We start from the raw sequence: 21,865 nt of genomic DNA, 5'->3' as shown, positions 1-21,865 counted from the left end.
ATGACAATATTCTATTAACTCAGTATATTAGATAACTCTGAGACCAGTACCTTGTGACAGAAAAGTAGAGGTAATATTATTCAATAAGCATTTTCAATTCTCATCCCAGAGAAAGTCATATAACTGTATATATGCTAAAAAGCAACGGAAGTGAGCTGTGCATTTTAAAACAGCAGTACCTGAAAAAACATGCTTAGAAGACTACACCTTACATAAAATATTTAGTCTTGTTAAATACTCAGGAATTAGAACATAACGGCTTCCTGTAATTACAGGACAATTCTTGATGGGTTTTATATTTCTCTTTAAGGAAAAACTAAAGCATGTCATCCCTGAGTCCTTCACATTAGAAGAAACTCCATGCCCATCTCTTAAAAGCAGAGAAGAAAGAACTGTGGTGCTGCCTGTAGCACCCCCTGCCGGGAGATGAATTATTTTACAGAATTAGACGCCTAAAATTACTCAAGAATTCTAAATTATGTTTCACAACCCACAGACATAATTATGTGGCACCAGTAGCTTTATGAAAGCTGGTTTTGCATAACTACTTTTATATAGGCTAGCTCCTTAGTTCTCTATAGACATTTACACAACTCTGTAACTGCAAGTATTTGTAGGTCAAAGTTGCAGATTTGACAGCACAGCAAAGGAGACAGAAGTCTTGACTGCAGAGGCATAAAAGACCTTCCCCATTGTCTTTCATTGCTGCTCTTAACGTTTCTTAGAATATTTAAAGCTTCAGCATTACAAGGCAAATGATTCCTTCTACTTTACGTGGGTACCACAATGGGAATAGCGTAATCACATCCTACAAGTGCTGCAGTATCTGTGTTGCTAGACTTATGTTCTACCCATCAGTCTAGCATTGTGCCACCTCTTTGTCCCTGCCAAGAGTTTATTGTGCAGTTGTCACCAAAGCATATTTAATCATCACCTACTTAGCAGCACCATTATCTCTAGAGGACAGATAGAGACAGAGTTAGTCACACTGAAATATGAACTTAACCAAAACATAATAGCATTACTATACATACTAGGTGCAATAAATGATTGCAAAGCTTACTTGCTGTAGCTTTGTTCTGGGCCAGGATAAAACAGTGCAGTCAAAAGCAAGAAATCATCATTAGTCAGTTCAGAAACATCTCCTACAGCAGGAGAAGTTTACAACTCCCTGTTGATGTGATGTACCAGCAATTTAAGAGCCATGGGCTTAGCTCCATGGATGAACTCCATACTTGGAGATCAGCAGAAATAAGCTTATGCTAGCTCAGTTGATCCAGTATAGCCAGTAATTTTTCTCTACAAGGAAGTGTATTGCTGTTAACCATAAAAATAGAAGCAGACACACAAAGGATTGATAGCTCTCGTAACATTACCATGATCCAGTAGTACATAACATCTGAGCTTAATCAACACTTTTATCATAAATTAAAGCTATTTGAAAATCTGAGAAATTTGTGTAAGTATAAGCTTGGCCCCATTTGCTGTAGCACAGCAGATTTCTACTCCTATTATCACATTTATTCTTTAGCTGGAACTCCTGCTGAAGCATACATAGATCAGCCACTTTTACTTTTGTGTAACAGACCATAGTAGCCTTGCATACAGTAACCAAAGTGAGAATGGTATCCACTACTTCAAATGAGTCCTTGCTGAAGTAGTAACAACACATAAGAATAACAGTAATTTATTTAGGAAAAGCTACCACTTAAAGATCAGATATCTTTTGTGAAGAACTGAGTTGCATCCAAATCTGACTCATATAAGCATTTTAAGATAGACATGAGGGTACATAACACAAGACCAGATATTATTATAAAGTTCCCTTTTTAAGCAGGTAACTAAGGTAACTTCTTTAAGCTCTAAGGACCTATGCTAAGACTATCTGAATGTACTTACCATTGATTAACCAACTTTGGAGTCAAGTTTCATGATTTGTAATGGCATTCTTACCATTATGTATGTTTTGATTCATGGCATTTACCATACCAGTCCCCATTCAGGAAAGCAATTGACACAATTAATTTGATGTACTGTTAACACTTTATTGAACTTGAAATGAATCCTCCTTAAAAGCTTACTCAGTGTTTTGATTCTAATATATTACACAGAGCAAGGGGTTACATTTAAAAAGAAGCTTATATTACCTACTTGCATTTTTTTGTAAGACAGAGACAGTAAAAGGCTAGAAGACAGAAGTGAGAAGATGTATTTACAAGAATGTCAGAATGAATTTAACAGTTAAAAATTCACATATGTACAGTTTTGAACTGTTCAAGTATGTTTCAGTTGGACAAAGTGCTAGAGGTCACAAAAAAAAAAAAAGAGGGGCTATTAAGACACAGAAGTGGCAGCATTTGTACACCAAATGGCTTGTAGGTGGTTGCAGTGTATCCAGCATCTAGAAGTTGAAAGTATCAGGAGCACTGCCCTGAATTTGGAAAGTATAACTAGCAGCAGTAGATTCTGGTACAACATTCTGGTCCTCCTCCTCCTAGAAGGAAACAAAGTTGGAAAGATCAGTAACATTTTAATCAATTAATCAGTGCTAGAATACAAAAGCAGAGTGAAGTTACATAGCAGCCACTTACTTCTGCTGAGAAATATTTTTCAATCAGGGTGGCTGAGGCCTTGTACACCTGTTCATTTTCATGTGACTGAAGAGCTTCAATTTTGTCTAGACCTCCACACTCTTCAATCATGAGGCAAAGTTTCTCAGTCTCATTTATCTTCTCAGCAGCCTGGAAAAGACAATTATGAAGTAACAAAGGTGTATGGTACTAACTCTACTGAAAAACCATCTGGCAGCAACCTGGACAGCAACTGAGTATACTGCATCCACATACCAGGAAGATATTAGAAACAGCATCCAAAATTACTAGCACAGTTTTGCTGTCTTTAGCAGTGAGGAGATTCAGTAGAGGCTCAACAACACCAGCCTGAACAAGATACACAATCTGGTCAATTGTTCCACCACTTGTGTAGTTAGTCACAGCCCACACAGCTTCTTTTTGAGATTTGAAATCTCCCTGTGAAAGTTAAAAAAAAAAAAAAAGTATTAGAATACAGACAACAATAATGGCCAAAGCCATAGCACAGCAGATGCAACTTTTGTTTACCTTCCTCAGAACACCAATGAGATATGGCACAAGGCCATGATCTACAACTTGCTGAATCTGGTTCTGACGTCCAGCTGTGATGTTGGACATTGTCCATGCAGCTTCTTTTTGAATGTTGTTTTTATGATGAGATAGGAGACTCGGAAAGACAGATAGGGCTCCTGAATCAATAACAATCTGTGTCTGCTCATCAGTACCAGTAACAATATTTCCTATGGCTCTCAGTGAAGGAGTCTGGAACAGATGTGAAAGCAGTACTTAGGAAAAAAACAGTGTCATCTAAACCATGCTTGAAGAAACAGCCATCATTTATGACTCTCTGCTCCAGTCTTCTAGTTAACAGCTTGATAAGACAAGCTTAAAGCTCATAATGAGCATTATATAGACAGACATTAAACACACTAAGACTACATACCTTCGAGACTCATCTGCAAACTACTCAAGACAGAAAGTTTAAGTATTGATATAGTAATTATACCAGTGATGCAATGTAGTTACATTATGCAAAGAGCCCAATTCTAAACACTGTTCTTGGAGGGAGTATTTCCAACTATAGTGTAGAATTGAAGCCAAGCTTTAAGGAACGTTGATCGTCATCCTGGCCCTGTGTGTAAAAGCCATTCATCATGTGTCAAGGTCACTCTTCAACAGTAGTTTATGCCTCATCTGGGATAGTTTTCAGTCAAGATAGAAGCTCAAGGCTTATGTACACAAAATCTGGAACAAGCTTCAGATTTCTGTATGAAAAGACCCTTCAGTTTAAATGAATGCTATTATAACCTCAGTTTTATCCACAACTCAAGTCAAGCAATGGCAACTTTCATGCCCGATAGCTTACCACTATTGGCAGTTCACCACATCCCAGCAGTTTGACGAGCTGTGGCACCAATCCAGTTTTCACAACAACTTCTATCCTGTCATTGGAACCATCTGTTAGGTAGGAGAGTGCCCAGCACGTGTCTGCTAACACCTCATGATCATCATGATGCAAGAGTCGGACGAGAGTTGGAAGAATCTGCTCAATAGCTTCTATGGGTGGTGCAGGATTCTTGTTACGACACAAGTTTGAGAGGGTCCAGGTAACATTCCGTAAATATCCAGACTGCAAGAGTTGAAACAAACCATTAACATCTGTTACTTTAACTCTTGGCTCACTCATCGGCAATTGTACTTTGAGTAACACTGTAAACTTACAGCCAGCGAAGAGAGATCAGGAACAGCTAGTAGAGTCAGCAGTGGTTCAATTGCACCAAATTTAATAACTAGATCCCTGTAGATAGAACCATCCCCTATAAAGATAATGAAAAAACACCTGTTAAGGAATAGAAGTATGCATGAATACAATCATTCATAATGGAACATGATACTACACTTAAGGGCTAGATAAGAAATAAGGAAAATTGGAAGAAGGAATATTTTGATTGTTAAGTCTTATGCCAATAAAAACACAAGTGTAAGAAAACAACAATGCAGTTATAATACTATATTCTGGAGAATGGGATTCAACATTGGCAGATCAAGTAATCCTGAAAGGTGCATGAGAAACTTCAGTACACTCATTGATATGAAACTACTAGTAACTGTTACAAAGCAAAGAGCACTGGCCATCACATATACAATTACATGAGCCACTTGCTTCCTCCTTCAAGTCAGCATACACAGAAGAGCTCACTGATAGAAGTCAAAAGCCTCTAGGGGAAAAGTTCTGTGTCACAGCATGGTTATATAGCTTTTTGAAACTTGAATTTTAATGTGTGACCCATTTAATACAACTTACAGGTTGCCAGGTTATACATGACATAAGCCAAAACTGAAGGTAAAGACTTGTCCATAGCATACTCTACATTGTAGATCATGTATGTACTTGAACATCACCAAGGTAGTTTCCAAGTTCAGCATGCTATACACAGCAAATCACTAATAGTGTTCTCTTATTTCAAGAGAAGGGAATAGGTTTGAAAGTTATGTAGCATATTGACATACCTGCAATATTTCCTAATGCCCACACAGCTTGTTCACTGATGTGAATGTGAGGGGAGGCCAGAAGTGAAATAAAGGCTGGAATAGCCCCACCATCTACTACTGCCTTGGTTTGCTCTGATGTGCCAGAAGCGATGTTGGTAAGCGCCCAGGCAGATTCAAACTGAATAGGACTACAGTCTGCTCTACTCAAGAAGGAGACAAATTTTGGAATCAAACCAGCCTGAATTATGTTGTCTATGGGGGGTTGCTTCTCTCTTGAAAGGAGTTTCCTAAGGAGGGATACAAACAGGAAGTGTTATTTATGTCTGCAGAGATCTGAACAACAGATTCCACTAAGTCAGTATAAAATAATCCACAACAAAAAGTGAGAGCAAAAAAAACAAGTGAGAGAGAAAGATTAAGGTAGGCAAAGTGAAAATACAAGAAGAGAAAATTCAGACAAGCTACAGACAGCTTAAATACTAGCTTCCTAAACTGGTGAGCATTGTTTAGGTATGTCTTTACTTCACAAGAGGTTCTGTTACAACTCCAGAAGCAAAGCAGACCTGCAAGTTATAATACATCCAAGTCGATAGACATGGCTCAATAGACAAAAGGGTAGAGACTGTCAGAAGCAGCACTGAAGTTATATAAAAGCTTACTAGAGTTTAGCAACTTAGACTTTAGATCTGATAAGGTGAGAGGAAGTTTGGCATACTTGCACTCTGAACATTCAGAAGCCACATGGTCTCTATAATATTGTGACTAAAATAATTATTCCTAAACATTGTATGTAAAGCCAATTTATGTGTCTGTTGAAGTGCTGTCTGATGAGAAGAGCCACAGTTGTTGCCCTTCAGTGTTTAGGCTCACAAGCCAAACCTTTGACCACGCCTAGTTACTGACTTGCGCACAGAGCTGGTTACCTCTGATGTCCTTACCTGGCAGCTTGAGTAGCCTGCAATTGAAGCTCCATATTATTGCTATTAACTCCTTTGACTATTTCTTCAACAGACCAGTGTGCAGAAACCTGTACAAAAAAGTTCCATGAGCACTTTGGTGGGAGACACACATCTGCAGAAGCCTTTACACAATGCTAGGAAGAGGCCACAGTTCAGTCACGTCCTTCCATAGAAGTTAGGCCCTTATGTGACACTCCAAAAAATTCAGCTAGTTTAATCTACTTTTATTTGAACGATTGAAAACATTGTTTCACGTGACTGATACTGATACATGGAGACAGCAAGTTTACACAACTGCCCAAGCTCTTTACAAGATACCTCATCAGCAGCACAGAGAAGAGTATAAATATTGCACATGCTCACAAAGTACTTAAGGATCTAAGTTGTAGTCTATTAAAGTAATCATCACAGCCTTCAGTTGATAATGTGAATGTAACTGTGCAATGTCCCACAAGAGAAGAAATTTGTATTTGTGTGGCCAGTGAAGTGTGCTTGTTCTGGGTACCTACTTACCTGATTGCTCCTATTTTCCTGAAGGGGAGAAGTGGCATCATCTGGAAAAGTGCTAACATTTCTTCTTTTAAGCATCTGGTCATCTTTTTTAGCTTTCCTCAGTTCTACATTGACTTCAATACGCCGCCTTCTCATTTCCTGGAGAAAATACATTCATATTAAGTTCTTTACTTTTATTACTCTATTTATAAAGTATTGATAGCTAGCTATAATATTTACTTGCATCTGAGTACTTACTGTAGTATCTTTTCCTTTGTTTTTGAATCTGTTCAAGCGAGCTGCTGTATTGGTATTCTCATTGGAGGACATCTTGCTTAGAGTTCAAAAGAGAAACGAGGAGAGAAAAAAGCCTGAAAAATCAGAGTAAATGGTAAACACTAGAAGCTTAGGTCACAGGAACACAAATTAAGAAGGTAGACTCAAGAATTGAATCCAAGAGAATAGCAATTACATTAACACCCTCTGACTTGATTAAAGATACTAGTAACATAACAAGCTGCCTTTTTAAGAAGCTTAGCTGTTATAGCAGCCTCTAACATTAACAGAACGCATTTTAACACCCTCTGAGTCACAAACATAGTTTTCATTCCCATAGACAGCGTTTTAGCACATATAAGCTATTACCGTTACATCGTTATATCTATGGCACAGGCTCACCACCCACACCCACCCCAGCCCTTCTCGAGAAGAGCAGAGCCCTAGCACCAGGAACGCCCTCTGAGCGAGCTCACCACGTCGGTACAGCCAGTAGCAGCTACGCCAGCAACGAAGCAGGCCTCCACAACAAGGCCAGCTCCGATGTGAACCACTACAGAAAAGCTACGTTCATCTCAGACACAGCCCCACCAAAACAAGAAAACCCCTCCGGGAGGCGCCAACCCCATCAGATTCATTTTCAGCAGCAGCACGAGACCGCAGAGACCCAGAAAGCTCCGGAGCAGGAGCCGAGAGCGCCGGCATGCCCCACCGCCAACAGAGCACAGTCCCTTCAGACACAGCAGCACACGCTCTACACCCCCACTGCACCGCACCCTGCTCCTCACTGCACCTCTACAATACCCCCTTCCTTTCCGGCTCCGCACCTCGGCTGCAGGCACCGCACACAAGCCGCCCTCCTACCTCCCCAGCCAAAGACCACGCTACCACTAACCTCAGCGGCTCCAGGCGGGATTTAAATTTCCCGCTCCCTCCCTCTGCCATTGGCCAGTTCGAGCCATAGCAACGTTCTGATTGGCCAGTTTGAAATGCAGCTCATCTCGCGATGAAAAGGAGAAAATCTCCGCCGTTCTTCCGGAAGAGCTCAGCGAACGTCACGCACTCAAACGGCCGCCCCCCTCCCGGCACTACAACTCCCAGCATCCAACGCGCCGCACGTGGGGCCGGAACCCTGGGGACTGACGGCCGTGGCATGCTGGGATTTGTAGTTTCATGGCGCCCGGGCAACGAGCGGGGTGGCCACGGGTTTACTGTACCCGGAGCGGGCTGAGAGCATGCAGGTTTTTCTCACTCGTGCTGCCCGTCCTGAGCGATTTGCGTCAGTAACACCTCATTTCCTCACGTACAGCCTCATTTCTGCACCACTAACCATCAGCCATCGAGGGCTTCTACTGAGATCCCCCGCGTGATCCCAATGTGGCATACAGGAATTTAAGGCAATCCAGCAGCAATTAGTGCGAATCAAAATAAAATCATACAATCGTTACTGTGGATCCCAACCAAGGAACCACGGCTGCCAGAACCCCAGCACTACAATGCCTCTAAAGGACAAGTCGGGGTAAACATGCACACTGATCCCTGCCAATTAAACCACTGCATCACACAGACCGCACCGATCTGGAGAGGCACAGAGCAAAGATAAACGGAGCGAAGAAGGAATTACCAGCCACGTTTTACACAGCTGGTTTTGTGCCTTCCTGTGCTGCTCTTTATAATAACATCCCTCACCGCTCAAGCAAGGGTAAGGAAGCCAAGAGGAGAGAAAGCACATCAGTCAACCGAAATGGCAGATGGGGAAAATAACATAAAAAAAAAAGCAGTTTCGAAGTAGAAATTGAGCTAAAACACCCGGGGGGCCAAAGAAGAGGCACAGAGGTGTGCAGAGATGGTCATCACCGGTTGGAGGGCGCCGTGTGGAGCAGGGCAGGGCAGGGCAGGGCAGGGCAGGGCAGGGCAGGGAGGGCCGCAGGGAGCCGAGCTGCGCGCTGCCCGCTTGAAGGCCTCTTCCACACACGGGACGGCGGCCTAAAGGGCGGTGAGGGCGGGCAGCTGAGGGAAGCCAACACGTTACTGCAGAACGGGCCGCGCGGCCCGGGTGGGATGGGCGGCCCTGCAGAGACTGAACTGCGGCTGAGGTAATCGGGACAGCGCGGGGAGAACAGAAGGGAAAAACGCCGCGACCGCTCACGGGTGAACGCTGCGAGCGGAGGAGATGCGGCGGGGCGGGGCGGGGCTGCTGCCGGCGCAGCACCGCAGCCGAGGGGCGGGAAACGGCGGTTCGGGAGGCCGTGAGGGGGAGTTTTTAAAGGAGAGGACCTCGGGAAAGGCGGATCTCCTCAGGCAGCCACCCGTGCTGAGGGAACGGCGCTCACGTCCTCGCGCCGCGCTGAGGGAACCAACGGCCACCGCGCGTGACAGAGGCGCGCGGGACAGGGGAGGGAGGGGCCGAGGCGCGAGCCCGCCTCTGAGGGCCGCACGGGCCCGCGCGAAGCTCAGGGGGCGGAGCCTCGGGGAGGAGCTGACGGGGGCGGGGCCTCCCGCTCACGAGCAGGGAGGACATTGAAGCGCTGCAGGGGCGGAGCGAGCGCCGCCGGGCGGGGCTCTTACGGCACGGCGCTCGCAGCTTTTGCTGGGTGACCCAGTGGCCTAATGGATAAGGCATCAGCCTCCGGAGCTGGGGATTGTGGGTTCGAGTCCCATCTGGGTCGTGCCGCCGATGTTTTGTGGCAGCTCAGTATATTTATTCAGCGCGGGGATCTCCCGCCGAGTAGCTCGGAGCGCAGCGCGTGCGATCCCGCACTCCACACTTTTGGCCGCAACCCTACGCGGCTCCGAGTCCCTCAGCCGCTGCCCTGCCGGCGGGGTGCCGAGCGCGGTGCCGGTACCGCCGCCCCGTCCTTCCCCTCGGAGCAGCCGTGAGGTGCGCGGAGCGGAGCGGTCGCCGCTTCGCCGTGCGGCTGAGCGAGCGGTGAGGGGCTCCGCAGAGCCGCCGGGCGGTGCCGGTACTTCAGACACCCGCTCCGCAGCGCGGAGAGCCGGGCCGTGGCTGCGCTGCCCGAGGCGGCTCTCAGCGCCGGGAGCTGCGACGCGGCCGTTCCGGTGGCCACAACGGGGCTTCGGTCCGGTAACGAGGCCGCCTGTTTCAGTGGGATAAACCCGCTTAAACGCATCGGGGTTGGCTTGGGGTGTAACATTGAGACATAAAGCGGGGTCTGCGGTCCGCAGGGCTTCCCCTCGCGCCGGGCGATCACCGCTGCACAGGAGCGGCCCCCGGGCGGGCGATGCTCCGGCCGCGCGGTTGGAGCCCTCGGGTTCCTCCCGTAGCGCTCAGCCTTGGCTGCCGAAGCGCCCATCCGCCGCCCGCACGGCGGCTCCGCGCCCAGCAGAGCCTCGCGCTCCCCGGCTCTCCTCGGAGCAATTCCACGGGCAGAGCGAGGCGCTGCCCCGGCCCAAAGCTCGCTCTGACCCTCCCGTCCACCCGTCGCGCACTGCGGGCTGTGGGTGCGGGCTTGGTGCTGCTCCAGGGGGCTGTCCGGCAGCGGTTCCCGTTTCCCCTAAGGCTGCCTCTCATTAGCATGAATCGGGGGAAGGGCGTAAAAGACTCCGCTTCATTTTGAGGCTGGAAAAAAAAAAAAAAAGAAAGAAAGAAAGAAAAAAAAGAAAAACAAAACTTTGACTTCAAAATGACAACCGAAGCGCTCTGGCTCCTCTGCTTTGTCATTAGATCGTCTTGCAGCTCGGCGGCCGGTAAGTTCCACACGCGCAGCGGGGCTGGGCACACATCTGTCTGCGGTGATACGGGAGGTTACAGGCATTTCCACAAATTCTCACCAAAGCAGCCCGCACTCCAGCAAGTTGTAGCGCTGATCACGGAAAGGCTCAGGAAAGAAACGGGTTGGGAATGTAAACTGTAGCAGCTGCTTTGTTGGGGTCAGAAAGAACGAGGAGCACCTGCCCGAAGCAGGAGGCAGCTGGTGCTCTGCATCCATCCTGCCTGCACTGGTCTGCAGGTGAAGTTTGCCTTCCTTCTGCATGTGGGATTTCTCCATTTGCGTGTGGTTGTGCCCTTTTACTCTCTTTCTCTGCACTGATAAATTCTAGGTCTAGAATTTATCCCCCGGAGCAAGCTGTCGTGAACAAATGTGTATCTTATTTCTGCAACTAAAGATGATGTTTTCCATAAGGAAGGAGAAGTCCGGGAACTGATGATGGTGCAGTTGTATTTCTTAGGTTGCAAGAGGTGCACAGGAACGCACTGGTGTAGCAGAATGAGGCTCAGCATCTTGAACAGATGGAGTAGGGAAAATGAACCATTTCTCGTTACAGCCCATGACTGAGAGGGCTCAATAAACTGACAGAAAAGTGCATTTATAAAAGCCAAATCTAAAACACCTGTTCAGAGCACACAGCTTCATATGGGAACAGCTCCATAACACCCTTGCCTATTACTTTCCTTGCTTGGACTTCTTCCACCCTTTTCTTCATGGGCATTCTTTTGACTTTACATGTGGCCAGCCCAAATATCAGGGAATCTTTCCCATGACAGCAGCTGGTGAGAGCAGAGGGGGAGAAATGGCAAGGTCAGCAGCTGAAAGTCGGTTATGGAAGATAAACCAGGATGTTGTTCATCTGTGTAAGTCAAATATCTCTTTTCACATAAGCAGTCGGGATCAGCCTCCTACACAGTGCTGACCACAGAGAGCGAACACCCAGACAGCGGCTGTGTGTGGGTGAACTGCTCTAAAACTCTACACTGGCCAACTAAAGGAGGGCTCGAGCACAAGGAGAGAGAACTGCAAGAGGCAATTTCTCTCTTCCCAGCATAAAAGAAAAGTCTTTTGCTTTGTGAGCTCTGAGCAATCAAGGTGAAATATAAACTAAGCTCTAGGTAACTGCCCGGCTTGCACAAGCAGTGCCATTAAGCCTGTCCCTTTGTCGCTGCAGTCCCAGACGCTTCCTGTCTTTTTCAGCTCGTCCTCTCAGCTTAAGAAAAGGCTTGAAATAATTGTTACTCAGCAGCAATAGCCTAGCTACCAGACTAGGTCTTCTTGGACTCCCATACAACTCTGCAGTGCAAAAGTCAGAGATCCAAAACTGCGGATAAAGATCTTTTCAGTAGCGTTCAAAGCCGAAAGCCGCTGAAAAGTCCAGATGACATTGTCAATAAGGCATCCTATGGATGGGAAAACCAAATAGTTCTGTTGTCATGGTCTTTTAAATAAGCAGCCCAAACGGCAATGTGAATTTTGTTTCCTCAGATGCTCCCTGGAGATTCAGGCTTTTGAGAAAAGGGTTTGTTTAGAAGTCATGTTTTTAATTTACAACAATAATAAAGTAAAAATGCAAATCTCCTGTGTTTTGCTCACAGCTGCATTCTCTGTATCAGGCCTTCTGTGGCTGAATACAGACAAATGAAGAGCTCTGTTTTATCAGTTGAGCTGTGAGTTATACCATCATGCACTTGAAGGCCTCATTTATGGAGCAGACACTCCAATCTGCCAGGTACTTCCCATTCACATGGGCACGGAATAAGAACCAATTCTGACTTGCTCTCTCTCTCTTTCTTTTTTTTTTAATGTAGGATCCCTGCCCTGTCCTGAGAAAGCCAGCCAGTCTCTCAGCAAATATGGGTGTAACTCAGCAGATGCTACACCTGGCCAAGCCAAACTGCCAGCCTGGGCCACCTCTAGAGAGGATCCCACCGAACACCAATTTCTGTCTCTCACCAACCTGCAGCACCCAAAACCTCCTGAAATCACCTCCTTCTCTTCAGACAAAAAGAAACGAACCAAGCCTTCTACAGAAAACAGCACAGGGCTGAGGAAACACCTCCAGCAGTATGGAGGGACCCTGCCTCTGGAACCTGCAAGCGAGGGGCCTTTTCCCACCTCCTTTGACTTGAATCAGGCAAACAGAAAGCAGGCGGACAGGCGGCTGGCTGAGGCTGCTAACAGTGTGTCTGCTCATTTCCAGCACACAGCAACTTCCTATCATAAGATCACATCCTTACTGGGGACTCATCCTTTTCTAGACTCTGGAACAGCAGAGTCAGCTGATCCTAACGTGCTGGATCATTTCAACCGACCAGGCAAGATAAACCCCTACAAAAGCACTGAACTGTGGAAAATGATCAGCAAACCCTCCTGGGTCACCAACCGCCAGCCACCCAGCTTGCCAGACCATTTCAGCATGCTGAAGAAAGGTAAGGGAGGAGACTGCTCCAGTAAGGAACACTGTGAGCTTTCCAAAGGTTGGGTGCCATAATTTGAAGAAAATATCCCAGAAGGGCACATTGCTGTCCCTCAGTCTCTGTGCCTGTTCTAGGTGCTGATATGGAGAAGGCATGTCTGACTGAGTGCAGGAAAGAGAGAGATGAAGTGGAGGCCTATTGCACAAGTGAATTTGGTAAGCTGTTTTCCATAAGGCATACAAAGCCAAGGCCATCTTTGTTGATGTACTCTTTGACACTTCACTTCTGCTTTTAGGGTACTATTTCACTACATAATCATTAAGTGCATTAAAGGGAGCCATCACAGCTATTTATAAGAGAACTGTGACAATAGTACCAAGTCTTACATTACTCCTTCTCTGCCTTGGACCAGTGCTCTTTTTCCCCATTTCCTCTACTTTCCACTCTGGTGCAGAAAACAGTGCTCTTGTTGCTGATCTACAGAATTGAAGACCAACAGTGTTCAATACTCTGACGTTAAACATTGTAGCTGTATAACAGCCCACACTACTTAGAACAAGTTTATGATCTGGGGGGTAAAGATGCAAACAAAAATAAATAGTAACCCAAACAGCATGCGTTCGGTATGGAGGATTCTTCATGACGTTCCTTAGGACTCATGCCTTCAGTCCTTGTTTAGCTGACATAGCTAAAGATGTTAGAAAATAACTGGGTAATTTTGTACTGAAGAGCATTTTCTGACTGAAATCTTTCCTTACACTTATGACGTCAAATAGCAACTTTTTCCCACAGTATTTTAAGAGATGAGCAAAATACATGCCTACTGGTAGCAGATGTTTCCATTTGCAGAATATAAACACATTACAAGACATCTGTTTTCTCTAAATAGAGAAGTCAGGAAGTGCTTTCTACAAATGTTATGTATTTTTATTATTATTTGTTTTACAACTCTCATGCATTCCTGTCAAACATAGGCCTTACAGTGACAAACCTTTGGACCTTTCAGCCTTTCTTAATAGCAGCCTCCTCCAAGTCTTACACCGAAGAAGCCAGGTACAAAAAAAGACATCAGCCAAGTTCCACTGCTGTGATCATAGAGAGCATTTCTCAGTTCTCTATGTTTACAGCCACAGACTCAAAGTTCTCAGTGGTGTGGGTAGAATGCCAGTTACAGAAGTTCTTAACACCTAACACGGTTGTTTTCCATTTCCACTACTTATTAAAACCAGGAATTGAGTAGATAGCATGAAGAAATTGTCTGACAGCATGACATTGCCTTCTTGGTGCCCTTGCTGCTTGATGTGATGAGGGCCTTTCCTTTCAAAGCCAAAGTGGTTTATTAGTAGGTTAGCTTTGGACTACACTGTAGTGTCTAAATCTTGTAAGTTTGACTTTGTCACGTAAGTATTTTGAATATCGAGGTGAGGAACAGTTCTAAAACCATCGCTTTATTTTGAACCTCTTTATAAACTTCACTTAGATCTCAGAGCTGTAAAGAACAGAAATGTTAGTAAGTCATCCGATGTCATCATTCAAAGCAACTTCTACTCTCAGTCCTGCCCATTACTGCACCAAATTTTTGTGCTGGTATTTACAGTATTTTAAATGTGTCTTCACATTTACCGTGAGTTACCACTACGATATGTAATCTGATGCTTCTTTTTTTTTTGCACTTAAAACAGCAGTGAATGGAATTGTTTATAACATGGAAAGACTGGGGAGTGGAGTCCACTTGATTACACTTTTGGTAAATAGTGATGGACTGTACAAGATGAGTCGCCTGTATATTACTCCTGATGGCTTCTTCTTCCGAGTTCACATTCTAGTTGTGGATTCTTTCAACTGCAACAAACCATGTCCAGACTTCAAACTTGGTAAACAATTCCAGCTAAATCCACTCTACTGTTCCTCCTGCATGCAGTGCAATTTTAGTTTGCCTCTGTTCAAAAGGCTCATCCTGGGTTGTGTTATTTTGAAAGAAAAAGTGCTTAAACTGGAGGGTTTTTTCTACCCCACTTCTGCAACTTGGTAAGAGACCCACCTGCATGAAGAAACCAGGTAGCAGTACAGCCCTTCAACTTTACCCAGTTCTGAGATGACTGCAAGGGTTTCCAGGATTGCTTAAATAAAATTAAGCAGGAGCATAAGCTCTTTGTAAATAGGCTAGTTTCCATTCTAATTGCAGATTTATCAAATACCAGCATTTCCCCACTAAACCTTCTAGTTGCAGTACAGCTGAATAATTAATTCACATGCAAGTACAACCCCTAAGTCCCAGGATGTATTTTGCTAGGGTCTAACTTTTTATCTATTCATAGATCTATTGTCTTTAATGTGAGTGCAGTGAATGAATCAATGTTTTCTTCGTAACACAGAAATCTCATTTCCCTTGCAGGCAGCAGATACATTGTGATGGGTCAGATCTACCAGAAGAGAAGACAGATCCCTGCAAACCTAGTGCAATTCCTGCGTGGGCACCTGAGACCAGGGGATGGCTTGCTTGCAAGCAGCAGCAACTATGTGAAGAGATTCAACAGAAAAAGGAACCGCAAAGTGCAAGGGGCTCGCATTAAATGTAGATAAGGCTTCAGTAAGCTCCTCCTGTAATGCAGGCAGCAGTAGAATTCACCTACCAGAATACATATAATGAATGAGCAACAGTGGGAGGTAGTTCTAGTGATGCCTGAAACTGATTGTGATAACACTCGCATTTGTGCTGTAGCAAACACTCGCTGAATGTTCTGACTAGCTACCTGTAACAGAGCACAAAAGTCCATCTACAGTAACTGGTCATAAACGTGCTCTAGCTGTTTTCAGAGCCACAGGCTATTGCCTCCTCTGCTATAACGTACCACTAATAATCTGTAGTGATTGTAAAGTGAAATTCTGAAGACATGGTTCTTAGGTACACAAGAAGTAACCGTATTTCCAACCCCTTCACCTCAAACAAACCTTAGAGGATGTCAAATCTATAGAGAATGTCAGTTGTGTTTTCACTCAGCTCTAAGTATTATATACATTTAATGCAAAAGAAACCAACAAAACTAAGTATCTTTCATATTATGTTGGTCTCCTCAAATACACTTCTTTAGACAGAATTGAGTTTTCATATAAAGCTTATAAAGTAGTGTATTCATATTCTTGAATAATTAACAACTAACTGAAAGCAAATCAAGTAACTACACAACACAAATGCCCAATTAGGCTTACAAATTATGGCAGAAGTTCATGCCAAGGAATGCAAAATGAGTGTGCAATTGCAAGCACATTTTGTATGCCTGGCTACCTTGTCAGTTCCTTAAAAGTTCAGCTTTAGAACTCTGTTCTGAATGTTATCTTCCCATGAGAATTATCAAATTTGCACTTGCACATCAGAAGAGTTATTCTGAATCAAAGACAACCTTTTAGTACCATTAAGTGGTGGAGATTTAAGAATTTAATTATATAAACATTCTGCAAAGGGGATCTCTTAACGTTTACTGCTCCAACAGTCAGTATTCACAAATTCTAAGTCTTTACAATAAATTAATAAAGTGTTCACAGGGTTCTCAGTTCACTGTTTTTCTGTGTTTCAAAAGATCAAGAAAGATTATGTAAAGAGTATTAAATGGGAGCATCTCCTTGCTGGAAGGATCACCTGCTGATTTTAAGACACAGTTCAAGTCTGCCTACTTCATACAATGGAGTAGAAAAATATCTGCTAATTACTATTATTAGTAAGACAAAAGTAAATAAGCCACTAGAATCTTAATGGCAACAAAAGGTTTAATTTTTTTTTTTCTTTTTAGCAATTCTACCTCAGATAAACCTGCAGCTTGGTTTAGAGTCACTGAGAAGCTATGGAGCAGAGGATGTGGGATAAGTCGCATGTATGAGATAATTCTTGATCTGGAATAGGAGACAAAATGTCATAGTGAACATCCTACATTTTAGGACCTAAACTGTTACCATAGAACATAAACTCACCAGTAGTTCGTGTTCATCTAAAATATACCATCTCACTTCTGCAGTGTGAAAGAGGTCATATAGAGCATAGCTACATAGGTGGAATTTTCCCAAGACTTAATTAAGAGGGCTCCTGATCTGGCAAAACCATTCCTGGCAATGATTCTAAGGGTGGGGCAGGGGAAGGAAGGAGGAAGGGTTACATGTGCATCTCAAGTTTCTTTGTTTCTATTTTCAAATGCAGTGCAGGGACTAATGAGCAAGTCCCAGATCAATCATCTGCCCAGAATAGCAACTGTGCACCCATCCCCACCTCCTAGACATCATCGTAATCTAAAGCAGGCAAAGCACGGGTGCAAAACTACAACCAAAATGGGATATGGCCATAGATGTTATCTCAGAAGAGATAACAATATACCAGTGCCAATGACATCCAAATCCAAAGTAAAAGGCCAGCAACCAACACAGCCTCTGCTGCTACCTCAGGTACAAGTGTTGCTCTAGAAGCGAGCCTGAAGAGCAGTGTATTCTGTTCCCCCTGTTTGCATTACATCTTCTCTTCCCTCTCCTTCTTGGAAGACATTCCTTAAAATATTATCACAACAGCCAAGCATCAAACCACTGCATTTCACAGCCCAACTGAAATACAGCTGGAGGGAAGCGTAACTACTGTTTCCTCTTCTTACCAGACCTATCACATGCTACAGCATTGAAGAAAAACATTCTGAGTCATGTGGAATTCCAAAATGTAGCACTTACCATTAAAAAACCTGCAGCATTAACCACACTGAAAAGATGTTACGTAGATGCAATAGTTGCTATGCTAAGTTAAGTATCCCACAGAAAATCATTTTGTTCCCCCCCCCCCCCCAAGAACACACATGAACATTCTGCAGCCAATACACAGAAATCCAGGTGTAGAGCAGTGCTGTCTTCCAGCCCTCCTAGGAGGCTATTCATAGCTTTTGGGTAAGCTTGACTTTTTAACCAACTTTAAATCCACATTAACCGTTTGATGAACTGAATTTAGGTCATAGGAAATTGATTGAAAGTTGTCTGAGAAACAAAAATCAAGCCGGAATGGTTCACATTATCAAAATCTATGTTACAATACATGACTACTTTGAAACACGCTATTATTTATAAAAAATTAAAAGATGACTGAACAGAGATCACAGATCTTAGGAACTTACCATACTTTTAGGAAGGTGGGAATTAATTACTTTTACAAGACTGCTTTTATTTAGAAACACCATTTAACTATAACTATCACCTCTAATAAATCAAGAAAAATGCCTCACCACACTCATTGGCAACTGAAAAACAAGACGACTTTCAGCAAGATGAAATCATGTGGATTATTTCCCTGATTAAACTGATTCACTAGCAATTAGACCTAATCTAGAAAAGCCAAGACCTATATACCACAACATTACCAATGGTTTCATTAGAAACACCACCAAATCAAAGTCAAGCACGTTATTTTATTTGTCTAGGATGATGTGTCCTTTAAGGTACAAAAAAAGTACTCTTCAGTTTGCCACAAGTTTTTAAAAACATAGCAATCTATTGCCTACAGGTAGGAAAGTTTTAAACGTCATATAGTACAGAAATATTACGAAGTTTTGATGAAATGCAAGGTATGTTAAAACACTGTTAGAAGCTGTGATTTTTTCCTTTCTGCATTAAAAACACAATGCATACAATATGCAGCATTTTTATCTTAAATGTCAAGGACAACAGAACCTAAATGCAACTACTCTTCTTTAACTTCAAGAAGCGTAAATGGATAACTGTTTTCACACTGAGCAATTATTTTTAATTTTCACATATAGGTTAAATGACAACATTTGCATGTACAAAAAACATGGGTTTTATTAGATAAAATTATCCCAGAAGTATCTGTACACCTGAGCCTGTGAGTATAAGAAAGTGTGGTCAGTAGCAACATCTTTAAGAAAAAACAACAAAGAAGGTTCTTGCATAGCAAGGTGTGAGGTTAAACCCAGAAGGAGCTTATTCATACATCAGGGAAATCCCAGCTCACTGAACAGAAGTTAACTGTGAATTAGTGCAAAAGCTTAAGTCAAATGGTTGGAGAGCTGCATATAAATCATGGCTCAGTAACTAGACAACAGAGAAAGTCATTTATGCAGTATGCAAGTGAGAAAGAAAAAGAAACATCTGCAAATTGCATCTTCTTTTGACTACAGCTTATCCTTCTTGCCAGCAACTCCTTATACAGGAAACAACAAAGCCATCTAGAATGCCTCTCATAGATACACTTACACTTGGTACTTTACATTTCTAGGGTACTTGGCAAAATATCACTTAATTCAGCAGTGGGCAGTGACATTTCACCAAATGCTTCCTACCACGTTATCTGTTACAGTAATTTTGGCACCACTGTAGGAATTTTATAACGGGATAACAGCTGCTTAAAAAAAGAGAAGTTCTAAATGCTCCCTTTGGAGCCAAGTCAAGTCAGATCTCCTTTTCCACTTCCCTCCCCACTTACTTGAAATATACCTTTGCTTTCCACCAGATCCCCAAAGCGTTACAAACATATTAGCGCACACTCAAGGACACCTACATGTGTGGGGAGAACAATTATCTCCATTTATTTTGTTTCATATACATCCATATTTTGAATTTTAATACAAAAGAAAAAAATTAGAATCTGACAAATGTTTACAAACAAGATACCTTCAAATAGATTTTACTCGTTTCAGTCTGGTGTAGAGTAAATGACAAATTGTACTGTTATATTCAAGGCAACAGAGTCTGTAGTCCATGACCACTTAGCCCAACCTTTATGCAAGCTTAATTGTTCTGGCTTGTTTTTAATCTACCATGAATGACAAACTCATCGTTGATTCCCAGTTCTGTGTGTGTGCACATGTGTACATAGCAGCTCCTTTCATAGAAAGAAAAGACATCTAGAGGTCTTCTTGTACTTTTACCTACAGGAATCATGTTAAGATACAGAATGGATTACATGTGACCGGGGCTGGATTTTATAAGAAAAAATAATTAGCTGACAAATGAGGGCAGCAATAAAAAAGCGTCTTTTTTGCAACAATAAATAAATACAGTCAAAGTTTTCTGTGTGGACTTTAAACCAGCTTCTTCACTGAAGAACAGACGTGGCATTTCCATGGAGTTAAACTTGACCCCATTTACTGTATCTTTTTATTTTCTTGCTCTTTCTCTCTCTCCTTCAACAAAACAAAGTTTTCCTGCTTCTGCCACAATAGTACAACAATTTGATCTTGACAAGAAAGTGGTGCTGCTGATTTTTATTTCTTTGTCCTTTGGACAAAATAAGCCAAGGATATAATTTGACTGTTGTGACCAATAAAAACGCAGTTTACATCGAGTCTTGTCAGGATAACCTGACTAAAAACATCTGGCTTCTTAATTAAAAACTTTCAGACAACCAGATTCTTGCTCGTTTGTTAGGTTTACACGCAGAACTCTAAGAAGCTGTAGACTGCAGTTTGTTGTTATGGGACCTGCAGAGTACAGAAGAAAGTGAAGAATTAAGCACCCTTCATTTTGGGAAACACAGTTGCTGCAAGGTGTTGCCACAGGTAAATCACTAGGAACCATCGTGTTGCTTCTTTTTTTTTTTTCTGTCTTAACTCTTCCAAAACAACCACTTAATTTTCCCTGAATTTTATTCTTATTTTCATGTCCTGTATACAAATATTTCACTAGTTGCCAATTGCAGTGTCACAGGAATATTTCAAAATGCCTGAAGTCAGTTTTATTCTCATGTTTACATAACAGTAGTACATCAAAAGGAAAGGAAAAAGATAATTTATACAGGTGAATATTTATAATAAGGTGTATTCAGCTTAAATTTATTCAAGAAATCCTTGGATTAACTTAATAGAAAAAACTGAACCAGGCATATTAAAAAATCACATCTTTGCTTATCACCATTCAGCAAAAGTCTTCTTTGACATTCACAATTTCATTAGTGACTGAAAATAAAACAATGAAATACATGGCTTTTGAGATGAAGTTTTCATTTCTCTCATTATAGCTTTCCAGGAATGGGACTTTTTTTTCCTGTTAATACATTTGTGTTTAACCAGCAGGATTGCTGGTAATAATAAAAATACTCATTGTTTACTTTTTAGACAAATGATCTGGATTTTTTAGGGCTATTTAATGTTATTGAATTGTACATTAAAAGAAATTTCTGATTCCAGTTAAAACAGTTCAGACTAAAGATATCACAATCTGCAAGAGAAGAAAGGACACAGATGGTATAAATGAAAAACAATAACAAATAAAATGCAGCAATGAAATTAATGTGTAAGCACTGGACGCTGGATAATCAGCAAATGCATGATGAAAGAAACATGAGTTGAGAACTACCTAATAAAAATTATTACTACAGTATTATATTGGGAAGGAAAAATGCTGGTCTAATCCATCTGGTCTCACATCCTCTCTCAACAATATTACTCCCATTGGATTAGAGCTTCCACAGCAGTAGGTATAAAGCAAAGTGTTCAATTTACTTGATTACAAATGAATTTAATCCTGCATTAATATCTTAGACTAGGAACCTTAGTTTTGACTGTTACAGTCAGATGGACAAATTTAACTACCACACACATACAGATTTCTGTATAATGCTGAAAAGCATTCAAGATTTGTAATTCAGTTACAGTTGGCTCATGTTGGAGTACAACAAGGATACAGATAGACAATAGAAAAATCCATAGTACAGTGGCCTATTCGTTTTCAGAAGTGTCTATGTTAGGGAAATACTCTTCAGTCTTTCTACAGAAAAACATTAGAAAAGAAAATTTGATTTTAAATACTCAAATTTGAATTGTATTTAGTTTTTCATCTATTTTTAAAGCATATTTATCTCTCTAATTGAAATAAGGTAAGTTATAAAATGATTAGAGAAGCAAACTATTTTAAGTTCTTTCCTT

General features: G+C 42.4%; 3 protein-coding genes and 1 non-coding gene across 19 annotated transcripts in view; 2 read left to right on the top strand and 2 right to left on the bottom strand.

Moving 5' to 3' along the window:
- Positions 1-2,024: 2,024 nt before the first annotated feature.
- Positions 2,025-9,176, bottom strand: KPNA2 (karyopherin subunit alpha 2). 5 transcript variants are annotated; one of them, XM_031598803.2, is made up of 11 exons: positions 9,089-9,176; positions 6,794-6,906; positions 6,557-6,694; positions 6,023-6,111; positions 5,103-5,371; positions 4,314-4,408; positions 3,958-4,221; positions 3,120-3,353; positions 2,847-3,029; positions 2,592-2,741; positions 2,025-2,494 (listed from the first exon to the last, which is right to left on the bottom strand). In XM_031598803.2, the coding sequence occupies exons 2-11, from the start codon at positions 6,863-6,865 to the stop codon at positions 2,402-2,404; spliced, it is 1,587 nt and encodes a 528-aa protein (XP_031454663.2). In that variant the 5' UTR covers positions 6,866-6,906; positions 9,089-9,176; the 3' UTR covers positions 2,025-2,401. The 5 variants fall into 5 exon arrangements, with proteins under 5 accessions (XP_031454663.2, XP_089977948.1, XP_031454662.2 ...); XM_090121822.1 differs by lacking the exon at positions 9,089-9,176 and adding an exon at positions 7,707-7,725; XM_031598802.2 differs by lacking the exon at positions 9,089-9,176 and adding an exon at positions 7,639-7,704.
- Positions 9,177-9,407: 231 nt separating this feature from the next.
- On the top strand, positions 9,408-9,480 carry TRNAR-CCG (transfer RNA arginine (anticodon CCG)). Its single transcript has one exon. It is a non-coding gene; the product is annotated as a tRNA-Arg (tRNA).
- A 752-nt stretch (positions 9,481-10,232) lies between these two features.
- Positions 10,233-17,746, top strand: C20H17orf58 (chromosome 20 C17orf58 homolog). 2 transcript variants are annotated; one of them, XM_031598804.2, is made up of 5 exons: positions 10,233-10,519; positions 12,354-12,974; positions 13,097-13,177; positions 14,645-14,836; positions 15,358-17,744. In XM_031598804.2, exons 1-5 carry the CDS (start codon positions 10,456-10,458, stop codon positions 15,543-15,545), a joined length of 1,146 nt encoding a protein of 381 aa, XP_031454664.1. In that variant the 5' UTR covers positions 10,233-10,455; the 3' UTR covers positions 15,546-17,744. The 2 variants fall into 2 exon arrangements, with proteins under 2 accessions (XP_031454664.1, XP_089977951.1); XM_090121825.1 differs by lacking the exon at positions 14,645-14,836 and having other exon boundaries at positions 15,358-17,746.
- Positions 17,747-18,182: 436 nt separating this feature from the next.
- Positions 18,183-21,865, bottom strand: part of BPTF (bromodomain PHD finger transcription factor) — a 47,857-nt gene continuing 44,174 nt past the window's right edge. For 4 of the 11 annotated variants that reach the window (XM_090121747.1, XM_090121749.1, XM_031598811.2 and 1 more), the window contains one exon: positions 18,184-20,422. In XM_090121747.1, coding sequence (XP_089977873.1) covers positions 20,386-20,422 — 37 coding nt within the window. In that variant the 3' untranslated portion in view covers positions 18,184-20,385. Of the gene's footprint in view, positions 20,423-21,865 lie in introns of all 11 variants that reach the window. The other 7 variants (XM_031598805.2, XM_090121745.1, XM_090121746.1 and 4 more) reach the window with 4 other exon arrangements.

Source organism: Phasianus colchicus, chromosome 20 (genome assembly GCF_987193195.1).
Source record: "Phasianus colchicus chromosome 20, bPhaCol1.hap1.1, whole genome shotgun sequence".
In the NCBI taxonomy this organism is placed as follows: Eukaryota; Metazoa; Chordata; class Aves; order Galliformes; family Phasianidae; genus Phasianus; species Phasianus colchicus.
The sequence above is the reverse complement of the archived record's forward strand: the minus strand, read 5'-3'. Positions and strand labels throughout refer to the sequence as shown.

What these genes read in the sequence shown, in the direction of transcription:
- KPNA2 (XM_031598803.2), bottom strand. Translation starts at nt 6,865, where the DNA reads ATGTCCTCCAATGAGAATACCAATACAGCAGCTCGCTTGAACAGATTC. An exon ending in CTGATCTCTCTTCGCTGGCT is followed by an intron (nt 4,222 to 4,313) that starts GTAAGTTTACAG and finishes CAACTCTTGCAG; the next exon opens with TCTGGATATTTACGGAATGT. An exon ending in AAAAATATTTCTCAGCAGAA is followed by an intron (nt 2,495 to 2,591) that starts GTAAGTGGCTGC and finishes GTTTCCTTCTAG; the next exon opens with GAGGAGGAGGACCAGAATGT.
- C20H17orf58 (XM_031598804.2), top strand. Translation starts at nt 10,456, where the DNA reads ATGACAACCGAAGCGCTCTGGCTCCTCTGCTTTGTCATTAGATCGTCT. An exon ending in GTCTTGCAGCTCGGCGGCCG is followed by an intron (nt 10,520 to 12,353) that starts GTAAGTTCCACA and finishes TTTTTAATGTAG; the next exon opens with GATCCCTGCCCTGTCCTGAG. An exon ending in CTATTGCACAAGTGAATTTG is followed by an intron (nt 13,178 to 14,644) that starts GTAAGCTGTTTT and finishes CACTTAAAACAG; the next exon opens with CAGTGAATGGAATTGTTTAT.